The sequence below is a fragment of the Rosa rugosa genome, chromosome 2 (genome assembly GCF_958449725.1).
Source record: "Rosa rugosa chromosome 2, drRosRugo1.1, whole genome shotgun sequence".
Classification (NCBI taxonomy): Eukaryota; Viridiplantae; Streptophyta; class Magnoliopsida; order Rosales; family Rosaceae; genus Rosa; species Rosa rugosa.
In genome coordinates this window covers 2,674,579-2,685,637 of record NC_084821.1, presented here as the reverse complement: position 1 = coordinate 2,685,637, position 11,059 = coordinate 2,674,579, and the positions used below count along the sequence as shown (strand labels likewise).

Here is an 11,059-nt window from a genome sequence, read left to right as displayed (position 1 = left end):
GTCAAACCATCCCATATTGCACAATGAGCTTTGTACTAGTATTTTGTTTTTGTTCCACAGCATCAGTCAGGTTTTTGAATTGAAACTCAGAGTAACACACAGAACAAGAACAATGATGAGAGCATGAGCTAGTTAACGATGTTACTGCAATTTCAGGACAGAGATATACAAAGGGAAATTTTGAGAGCCAGATGCCAACGCGAAACCCAAAATACCATCGAACAATACTATCCCCCAGGTTCTGTATACTTTGAAACCAATAGAAACAAGAACTGAATCCAAGTTTTGATCAAAGTTTGTAAATTTGGTACAATAGGAATACACAAAAGCAAAGGTAAAGGAGCATAATTGTAGAGCTATGGAGTAAACAAGTGACAGTAGTGAGAGGAAGTTGCCGGAGTTTCAAATGAGAGAGGAGGAAGGAGACAACCACATGCTTCAGAGAGAAGCGAGTTATCTCCACGCGCGGAACCGGGGCAGCGCAACTAAACGAGCCGCCGCTCTTCGAATGCGTCTGCGCGGTCTTTTCTCGGTTGGCACTTATGGAGCTATTAAATTTGGGTGGTCTGGTCGAATGGCCCGATCCATGTATTTGGGCTGGTCTATTTAAAGACTGGGCCCATTGGACAGTTGGGTTGTTACTCACTAGTGGCTGGGTCTAGGCCACAAACTTTGACTAGTCAAATAACATCTAATACATTCCCAAAACAAAAACAAAAAAACATCAAAAAGAAAAAATTATAAATCCGTTATATATAAAGGAAAATGCTCATTTACCCAATTTTAGCTTAAAATGTGCCCACTTGCCCGACTAAGAGTTTTTAAACCCCATTTACCCAAAACACTCTAAGGGATTATTTCCCCTTTACCCAATTAATTCTTTTTATTAATTTTTGGGACTTTTTTGCCCTCTCCTTCAATCTCTCTACTCTCAGTTTCTCTCTCTCTCTCTCTCTCCCCCTCACCGATTTCTCTCTCCTCCCCCCTCACCGATTTCTCTATCTCTCTCTCTCTCTCTCTCTCTCTCTCTCTCTCTCTCTCTCTCTCTCTCTCTCTCTCTCTCTCTCTCTCTCTCTCTCTCTCTCTCTCTCTCTCTCTCCAGAAGACGTCGGATCTCTCTCTCCCTCCCTCCATCGCTCCGGCAGGTCGCCCACGACGCCTGCTCTAGCCATCGCCGCGCCGAAACTCGTCGTCGTGCTCTCCGCTGCCAGGCTCGACGCCAAGCCGACGGTCCTCGTCGCTGAGAAGCTCGGCGAGGCCGGGGTTGACCTTCTGAAGGAATCGACGACGGACTGAAAATGGCTATCTGCTATTGTGCAGTCATAACCATAAAAGTTGTAACATTAGTGCCCCCCAGTAGACTTTGTATTGGGGGCCAATGATGACTGCTTTATTTATTGACGGACTGAAAACTGCTATTCCAAAGTAAATGTAGTGTTAAATTGCAGTAGTTGATAAATGAAAAAAATTGTGTTGTTTGTGTCAGTCTAGTGGGGGGCAGTAGACAGAATATTGACCCTCATAATGTGGGTTTTTAGACATTATCTGTTGTTTTGAGTGTGAATAACTTGTATAATCTGCGAAACATAGGAAGCGGTGTAATGTTTGATGGTCTATTGGGGGGCAGTAGACACATTAGTGCCACCCAATAATGTCTTTCTTAGGAGACAGTAATCATCTCTTGTTGATTTGTTTGTGATAAAGTGCAATACACTGTGAATCCTTGAAACTGGTGCAAGTTTTAATGGTTTAGTGGGGGGCAGTAGACACATTACTGCCCCCAAATAATGTCTTCATACGAAGTCAGAACCCTTCACTTAACTGGTGCAAGTTTTAATGGTTTAGTGGGGGGCAGTAGACACATTACTGCCCCCAAATAATGTCTTCATACGAAGTCAGAACCCTTCACAAAACTGGGGCAAGTTTTAATGGTTTAGTGGGGGGCAGTAATAATGGTTTAGTGGGGGGCAGTAGACACATTACTGCCCCCAAATAATGTCTTCGTGTTAAGTTTAGGGTTTAGGGGCAGCGTTAGGGGCAGTAGACACATTGCCGATGAACTGCGACGAGGACGTTGGAGTGGCTGGATCGCCGATCAATCGAACGGCGACGAGAACGTTAGATCGCCGACGAGAACGTTGGATCGCCGACTGGAGCTTCATCGTCGTGTTCAGATTTGGACTGCATCTCCGGCGCGGCGATCAGAGAGAGAGAGACAGACCGGAGGTGGAGATCATGGGGAGGAGAGAGAGAGAGAGAGAGAGAGAGAGAGAGAGAGAGTGGAGGTGGAGATCGGGGGGGAGAGAGAGAGAGTTTGGGAAGGAGAGAGAGACTGATAAGAGATGGATGGGTTTTAATTTAATTAACAGGGGCTAAAATGTCAATAGATGTAAGATTGGGTAAATGGGGTTAAAAAACTCTTGGTGGAGTAAGTGGACATTTTTTGGGCTAAAAATGGGTAACTGGTCACAGCCCCTATATATAATTCAACAGAACCTAGAAAGAACATTGTGACATGCTACACAAATTTTACTCATATATGCACACTGAGGAACAAAGATAGAGGTTATTGTGCCAGTAAGTGAAAGAGGTAGCTAGAAAGAGGAGAAAAATTACAAGTTCAATCAGTTACGTCCATAGATGTTTACATGTTATGTCCTGGGAAAAAGAACATGTAAAAGTCCGTACATGCAGTTTCCTAAAATGAAAATCGGAGGCAAATGTGAAGCAACAGAATCAAACCAAAAACTTAAGAGTACATCCAAATATAATGTCATGTAAAATAGCAATGACATCCATCTTGCCAAATGAGGGATGTTCCAGGACCATTGAACATCTCTTTGTGCTGTTTCTTCTTCACTAATAGGCTATGGACAATTTCGTTGATCCGGTTAACAAGAGTCAACAAAGTTCTGGAATGATGATCCGGTTAAAGTAGGTGCCTCTCTCTGACCTGTATCTGCACCAGATATGGAGACTTTTGAAATGTTAAAATGTGCATTAAAGAAAGAGGAAGCAAAAGAGAAAAGATACAAGACAGAATAACAAATTTGACGAAAAAAAGAAAAAAGAAAAGACAGAATAACAAAAGAAAGACAAAGGATGTTGATGACGTCGTAGACATACCTTGGAAAGAATCGAAACCTTCTTCCGCTTGTTCATCACCATTGAACTGAACGTTGTTATGGCTAATTCAGTCTGTGGAATGAAAAGCTGTAAGGTATTTAACCACTGAATTTGCCCCGACTCTGGCATTTTCCAAATCCATACTTCACCACAAAGTCTGCTAATTGGATAATACCATGATGATCATCTTCTGGGCAGAGGCAACAAAGGAAGAAGCATGATTTGGCCTTTTCTGGCCTTCAACATATCCCAGGACATAAGTCAATAAAGTCCATGTGAAATAATAGGAATAAATAAGCCAGCATTTGGTGTATCTCACTAATTAACGTACAATACACTTCTCGATCTAATATTGAAAATATCAGCTAGGGGCAGAAATTTAAAAGAAAGAGCTAAACTAAAATGCAAGATCAGTCATCAGAGCAAATTAATCTAGAATGAATATAATTGAATAATATATCATCTGTACAAGGACCCTGTTTTCAAATTTTTCTTTCAAACTATACATTTGTATATATGTAATTTGTACTAGTAGAGTACTGAAACGAAAAAAAAAAACTCATTGAGATGAAGTATTTTCTGTGTAATTTTGTTAGTTTCACAAGCCTATTATCAAGAATCAGTTGATTTACAAATTTTAAATAGAAAGATTATAAATGATAACAACAAAAAACAAGAATTTAAATATGATATTTTATTTCAGGTTTCTTGGTGCATGTACTGATGGTGGGTGGAGATTTACTGGAGAATGGTGGGTGGAGAACTCATTTGCATAAAGATTGGCAAAACAATTGAATCAAAGACATTATTGAAATATTTTCACAACTAACATTTTGGACTTTTGGACTAGTAATTTGGAAATGTATTTACGTCATGGCCATATTTTTTAAGACCTTTCAATGAAAAGAAAAAGAAAAAAAAGATCAAAAAGGAAGAAAAATAAAGAGAAAAGACAAATGAAGTAAGTTTATGAAACAACATCAACATACCTCTCCCTTTAGAAGTAGTCAGATGCAGAGGTTGGAAATGACAAGCTGGAGCAGTTCTTCACATACAAGTGTTCCGATGTCACCCATTTTCTCACAAACTAGCTTTCCCAGATTTGGTAGTTCTGCAACATGTTGATGGCAACAGTACATGTTGTCATTGATGGCCATGCCTTCTTTCTTTAGGAACCTCTCATCTTCTTCTGCTTAAAGTTGGTGTGTCTCTCGGACCTGTCTCTGCACCAGAAATAGAGACGTTCAAAATGTTTAAATTTGCACCACAAGAAAGTGGAAGCAGAAGAGTAAACTGAAGATAGAATATAACAAAACAAAAGACAAAAGATTTTAATGACGTCATAGGGACATACCTTGCATAGGAATCAAAACAGGCTGCTTATTCATCATTGAAACCAACATGTCCTTAGCTGGAGAATTGAAAATATGGCAGCGTTCCACATGCGAGTGTTCCAATAAAGGAAACTCAACATATTCTTCATCACTAGTAGCACTTCCAGTACTACCATAGAACCTTGTAAGCTTAAGAAGCTTTTTCATAGCTAACTTCTTCAATTTTGGTAAAACTATCTTGTCGTTCACTGTTTCCTCACTTGCTTCAATAACTCTCTCCAACCCTAGGCAAGCCTCTACTGAAAGATCTTCCAAGTCATGAAGATGGTGAGCTATGTTGGATGTGAAAAGATTTTTCAGCTTATTGCACTCGAAAACTACCAAAGTTTTAAGATGACAAAAGATTTCACTAGGAGCAGGACCATTCCATATCTTTATTAGGCTCCCTAGATTCTCCAATCTCATCTCTATCAACTCTGTCAGAGTATTTTGTTCTACCTCAGACCCTTCAGATGAAAACACATACTCCAATTTATCCATCTCTTCACAACTTAGTTTTTCCAAATTTTTTAGTCTCTTCAGCAAATTAGATTGTAAAAGTGCATTCATCAATTCATGACAACCTCTCACCTTCAGTAACCTAAGCTTGCATAGAGACTCATTTGGTAATTCACCAACACATAACTCCTTCAGACAAATCACTTCAACGAGATGCAACTCTTCCAAATTCTCAAACACAGGTTCATTTGGAACCGATGTTATTGGGGTCATCAACTGTTCCAATTTATCACTGGGACCAATAACATGTAAATACTTAAGTGCATGTAATGTCCCTTGGTAATATTCATTAAGAACATTAACTAAACCCTGACAGTTTATGTACTGTAGCTTCTCCGTTTTCTTGTTCACCACATCAGTAAACCATTGCGGTAAGGTATCCATGGTTGTGTCAAGAGTCAAGGCTTTTGAATCAAGTGGAGAACTTGAATTCAAAAGCAATTCTCTAAGTGGAGATCTTGGATCCAAAAGCAATTCTCTAATTGACCGGTCTCTACAGATACATATGTCAAAACTTTTCCAATTAGACTTAACCTCAACATCTGTAGGTAAGCATTTTGGATCAGATATGAAAACCTTCAAAATGTGTAGATGTAACAAGCTAGTTAACTCATCAAAGGAAGCATTAGTTTCCTCTCTTACTCCCTCAGCTTCGCTCTCCTCAACTGTATTTCCCTTGACTTCACTCCCCTCTGCTTTACTCCCCTTGACTTTACTCCCCCAGTCCGCAAAATAACACTGTATGTACAGTTCCTCTAATTTATTGAGGTTGCTTATCACTTTAGAAGGAACTATATCAACACAGACACTAGTGAAGTCCAGCATCCTTAGTCTGGTCAACTGTCCTATTTCTTTCGGCAATTTCAAAAGAGGAAGTTCTCTCATACTAAGAATCTCAAGCTTTTTCAACTGTCCAAGTAGGGATATGTTACTTATCCTTGATAAGCAGCAACAATCTAGATACAAAGTGTGGAGGCTGGTTAGGAGATTGAATGATGTGGGTAGTAAAGAAATGCCAGTGTAGCTAAGATCTAAGACCCTTAATGCCTCTAGACGTTCAAATGAAGAAACTGGGATGTTATCCATATCATTACTTCGTAACAAGAGAATATGAAGTTCTGGAAATACCAAGTGTTCAGCAGGAAGCGTGCATATTTTGTTCTTCATTAGTGAGATTGCAATGTAGCCTTTACCTGCATCAATCCTTGGCCAATACTGCAATTCACAACCAGCTCTTACAAAAAATTGTAAGGAAATTTGTATGGCAACATCTCTGACGACATCATGCATCCTTACATATCCCCCTTCTTTTTTAGCATCCAAAAGCAAGCCTGAATCTTTAAGAGACTCGACAACGGTCTGTATTGTGTCTCTGGCATTTTGCATGTTGGACTCTTCAAACAATCCTTTCCCAATCCCATACTTCAGCAAGTCTTCAATTTTGATATCATCATCCTCTGGGAATAGGCAGCAAAGCAAAAAGCATGATTTTGAAACATCAGATTTCAAGTAATCATAGCTTAACTTAATGCATTCGAACACAACTTTCTCGTCTTCAGGGTGGGGAAGTTGAGACACCTTTAGTCGCTCAGCAGCTTTGTTCCATTCGTCCAACTTTTTATCCCCAAGTGCCTTTGCAACTGCTTTCAATGCAACTGGAAGACCACCACATTCTCCTGCTACCTGCCTTGCTTTGTTATGGAAAGTCGACGTTTCAAAAGAATTTCTTGCTTCCTTCTCAAACAACTTCCAAGAATCTTGTTCAGTTAAGGTATTGAGACGAATGCTTGCTTGGCATTGCATACGATAGCAAACATCCCCTTTCCTTGTTGTGAGTAGGACCTTGGAATTGCATCTTTTAAGCTCGTTGGATCTGAGAATTCCTATGTCTGTCAACTGTATTTCATTCCAAATGTTGTCCAAAATTATAAGGATCCTATTTCCACTCCTTATCTTCTTCCTCAGTGTTTTGGCTCTTCCAGTTATGGTCGCATCCACCAGCTTCACACCCAACATGTCTGCTAATGTGTCTTGAATATTCCACAAGTTAGGCTTTTGGGATATGCCAGCCATAATCACCTGACGGAAAATCCCCTTTTTTTGGGCTTCTACACCAACATGTTCCACCATGGTTGTTTTTCCAATGCCTCCCATGCCGTACACCCCAACGGCAGTGACCTTTTCATCTTTTAGCGCCTTCATTACATTGTCCATGGCTTCTCTGGTTGCTTTAAATGGTACAAAATCTCTGGAGGAAATAATAAACTCAATTTCAATAGGTCGTACTTTACTGCACACAGATTCCACAATGGCTTCGACAAGATCTCTTTCATTCCTACAAGGAAGAAGGGTGAAAATAATAAATTATTAATATAGGCAACAAGTATAACTCTTGCTAATTGAGAGAGTCTCATGATGCTTACTGATGATCCTTTGCATTACTCCCAGAGAAACTGGCAACTGTTTTTAAAGCTTTTCTCCACTGCTGCATCTTCTCTGAACTGTGCCACCCATTTTTCACATGATTTGTGAAAGCATCTCTAAAAGTCCCCTTTTGATGCCGCACATCCGTAGGTTCGACATGATAAAACAGGGGTAGGATTCTGTTATTGTTTTTCATGCATTGACAAATCTTTGTAAGTTCCTCCAAACACCATGCAGATTGAGCATAGTCTTTCGACAAAACAACAATTGCAAAATTTGATTCTTCAATTGCCTCTAGCAGACTTCGAGAAATAGGAGCCCCTAGTTCAAGCTTTTTGTCATCCATGAACGTTTGAATCCCTCTCACAGCCTGCAATTCATGGTATAAGTGGGATACAAAACCCGTACGAGTGTCTGCACCCCTGAAACTCAGAAAAACATCATACTTCTGCCAAGGAGCTGATGATGATACAAGAGATGGAGAGGGGAACAATTCTTGATTTTCCTCCGGCATTGGCTCAGGGTTTTCAACCATGGAAGCTGACGATGATTCAGCTGATGAAAGAAGAGATGCAGGGGGATCCACGTCGGCCAATTCTCGATTATCATTAGACACTGACTCACGGTTTTCAACCATGGAAGCCAACCAATGTGTCATTGTCGCAAATCCCACAGCTACCGCCAACGCCATCTTTTATAGAGAAGAAAAAATAGAATAAGAACCAACAATCGGAGGATTCCAATGTATTATGAAATGGTATAGAAAATGGCGAGCATAGTGATCTAGCTTATAACCGTTTGGTTATGGTTTGATCATTCAATTAATGTTACTAATTTTCACCTCTTTTACTTCGAAGACTTCTTCTATCTGTTTTGTTTCTGAAGAGCAGCTAAACAGTTTGGTTTACATTCTTAGGATGATGCAGTGCCTAGATGTAAAATATATAGATATATACAAAGGACGATTACAAAATAAAACTATGCTTCTCACCTCGACGGGATAGAGCTCCATTAGCTTCAGGCCTTCAGCTGTTCAGACTGTGTGAGAAGGTTTGTGCCTTGGAGTAGCGTTGGGCAGATCTCTGTGAGCCTTTTGAACAAAAGATCAATCGAATGGGATGGGATCTAACCCAGAGATCTTTGATGCCAGATTACCACTAATCAAGTACGGAAACGAGACTTGACTTTCATAAATGAGCTTTTTGTAAAGTTCTGGGCTTTTTCCTCTTTCTTCGATCAAAGATTCCCTTGTTTCATTCGAGTGAGCTCAAATTCCATATTTTATATTATTTTTCTGGTTCCAATTTTGCCCCCGAAAGCCGCAACTGCGCTCTTGACTTCAAGTCTTCAGCCACGGGTTACAAGTAGAATTGTCACTCGGTCAGTTCAAATCGGTTATAGGTTAAAATTAAAATTTTAAAATTAAAATTAAAATTTTCAGTTTCAAAATTGAGCTACTAATTACAAACTAAAATTTTTGGTTTTTAATTATATCTACCAAACTCAGTATTTCAGTTTTCGGTATTACCAACCTTAGAACAACTAAACTAATTCTTTTTAATATAAATTAGAATGAACAATACTAGGTTTTTCAATTTTATAGTCGTAAAGTTTGTATTCGTCTACTTATTATAGCTTTCTTTTATATATGTGACATCAAGTTTTAGCCATATTCAACAAAACTAGGTTATTAACCACCACAGGTGGTCGAGTTGGTAAGAGCCTCCAGGTGTGGAACCCCCACACCCGGGTTCGAATCTCGCCTACGCTTATTGGAGTTAAATCTCAATCTATTCTTAGTGGCCAGGGGAAGGAAGCGTTTTGACATGATCCCCCCGTCACGGATTAGTCTCTGGGCCTAGGAAAACTTTGAGAATCTCAGTGATCTCGATAAAAAAAAAAACAAAACTAGGTTATTTCACCATTTTTGACCAGGTTACTTAAAATACATGTACTATATACTATATGCAGTAATGTTCATACTATTATAAAAAAATTTATGTTTATTTCATAATATATATATATATATATATATATATATATATATATATATATATATATTGAAAACTATAGTATATAAAGCTAATATTTAGAATTTTAGATAATCAGTAGATTCGGTATTTACCAAAACTGAACAAACTTTTTCGGTTATTTTTTATTTCGCTTTTATCGGTCTAAGTTATCAAAAAGTTAGTTTATCAAACCTAAAATATCGGTTGGTATTTGGTCGGTTTGGTAATTACCAAACCAAATGGCAGCCGCCTACAAGTTAGGGCTCAATGCGGATCCTTAAATTTACTGAACCTGAGATTGAATTAGATATATCGATCTCGGTTAAGGTTTACAAATTTTTATTTTCAAAATTGATCAAAATCTGAACCGACTACTTTGTTCTGGACTTTCACTCTTTCAGTTTTAAATACCCAATTGCAGAAAAGAATTCGATCCAGTTCTTCTACTTCTATAAATTTCTCCGTCGGAATATGAAAAAATTCTCATTAGCACCTACAAAGTTCAGTAAAATACATCATAAATACACAATTCTCATCTCAAAAAACTGCTTTGGAAGTTTTGCTCCAAATTTTCTGGAGAAGAGAAAAACTTGGTTACAGATCGTGGATGGTTGTTCCATCCGGCGGTGCCTCCTCAAGATGTCGTCATATGAGGTATCAAACTTAATTAAATTAATGAATGAACCGAATCTGTCCAACCTGAACCGTTCGTGTTCATAATTGTAAATTGCAGTTTTGGATGCCTTAACGATCATCAATTTGACTAAAAATTTACATAAGTGATTTATACATTAGGACCTAAAAACGCGGTTAAGATGTTAATATGTGATCGAAAAGTGGTCAAAATATGGAAATCCACCTCCTTAGCAGAGCAAGATTATATATATATATATATATATATATATATATATATATATATATATATATATATATATATATATATATATGCCCGATCCAGGCGGACGTCCGCACTGTCGCTAAAGTGCGGACGTCGACGCAGCAGCAGCTTCCAGGCGGCGACGGCAGCGCGTGGCTTGCAGGAGGGAGACGGGAGGCATCCCGGACCATTCTGGGCAACGATCGAGGTCGGAGGAGATCGAGGTTGCACGTTCTGGGCAGCGGCCGGACCTGCAACTGCAAGCTTCTGGGCAACGCCGCAACCTCGTCTCCGGCGACTCCACCCGACTGCAGACCGGCTTCTCAGACCCCTAGCCCCCCTCCGGCAAGCCCCGCCGCGCCGTCGAAGCTTGATCAAGGCCGGAGGAGCAACGTCCGCACTTTTTCTGGGTTTGCGGACGTCCGCTCTCGAACGGCTCTATATATTAGCCAGTTTGGTTTAAAACCGATCAGTTTGGCAATATAAATAGGATCCGAACCAGATTTAACCGATTTCGGTCCAGTTTTCTTCTTTTCTGCTTCCCTTTTTGGTTCAGTTATTGTTCATACATATTATATAATATGCTAATAACACCAATAAAACAAGACTTATAGCCAAATACTCACCAATGGGGCCTACTGGGACCACCGCGATGTGACCACCGAGGTTGGCCCATCCCCAGCTTGGACACACTCTAAAGAGAGCATGCCTCTCCCACATCTGAAATG

General features: G+C 39.5%; 1 protein-coding gene across 3 annotated transcripts; it reads right to left on the bottom strand.

The window, feature by feature from the left end:
• Positions 1-2,604: 2,604 nt before the first annotated feature.
• LOC133731604 (disease resistance protein RPS2-like) lies at positions 2,605-8,681 on the bottom strand. 3 transcript variants are annotated; one of them, XM_062158976.1, is made up of 6 exons: positions 8,434-8,681; positions 7,442-8,133; positions 4,481-7,353; positions 4,116-4,349; positions 3,127-3,363; positions 2,605-2,959 (listed from the first exon to the last, which is right to left on the bottom strand). In XM_062158976.1, the coding sequence occupies exons 1-4, from the start codon at positions 8,452-8,454 to the stop codon at positions 4,306-4,308; spliced, it is 3,630 nt and encodes a 1,209-aa protein (XP_062014960.1). In that variant the 5' UTR covers positions 8,455-8,681; the 3' UTR covers positions 2,605-2,959; positions 3,127-3,363; positions 4,116-4,305. The 3 variants fall into 3 exon arrangements, with proteins under 3 accessions (XP_062014960.1, XP_062014961.1, XP_062014962.1); XM_062158977.1 differs by having other exon boundaries at positions 3,127-3,358; XM_062158978.1 differs by having other exon boundaries at positions 3,127-3,316.
• Positions 8,682-11,059: the final 2,378 nt, after the last annotated feature.

Excerpts from the sequence above, each read along its gene's own strand:
- LOC133731604 (XM_062158976.1), bottom strand. The coding sequence starts at position 8,454 with ATGGAGCTCTATCCCGTCGAG. Across the intron at positions 8,134-8,433 it reads TGGAGCTCTATCCCGTCGAG|ATGGCGTTGGCGGTAGCTGT; the intron begins GTGAGAAGCATA and ends TCTCTATAAAAG. Across the intron at positions 7,354-7,441 it reads AGTAATGCAAAGGATCATCA|GAATGAAAGAGATCTTGTCG; the intron begins GTAAGCATCATG and ends TCTTCCTTGTAG.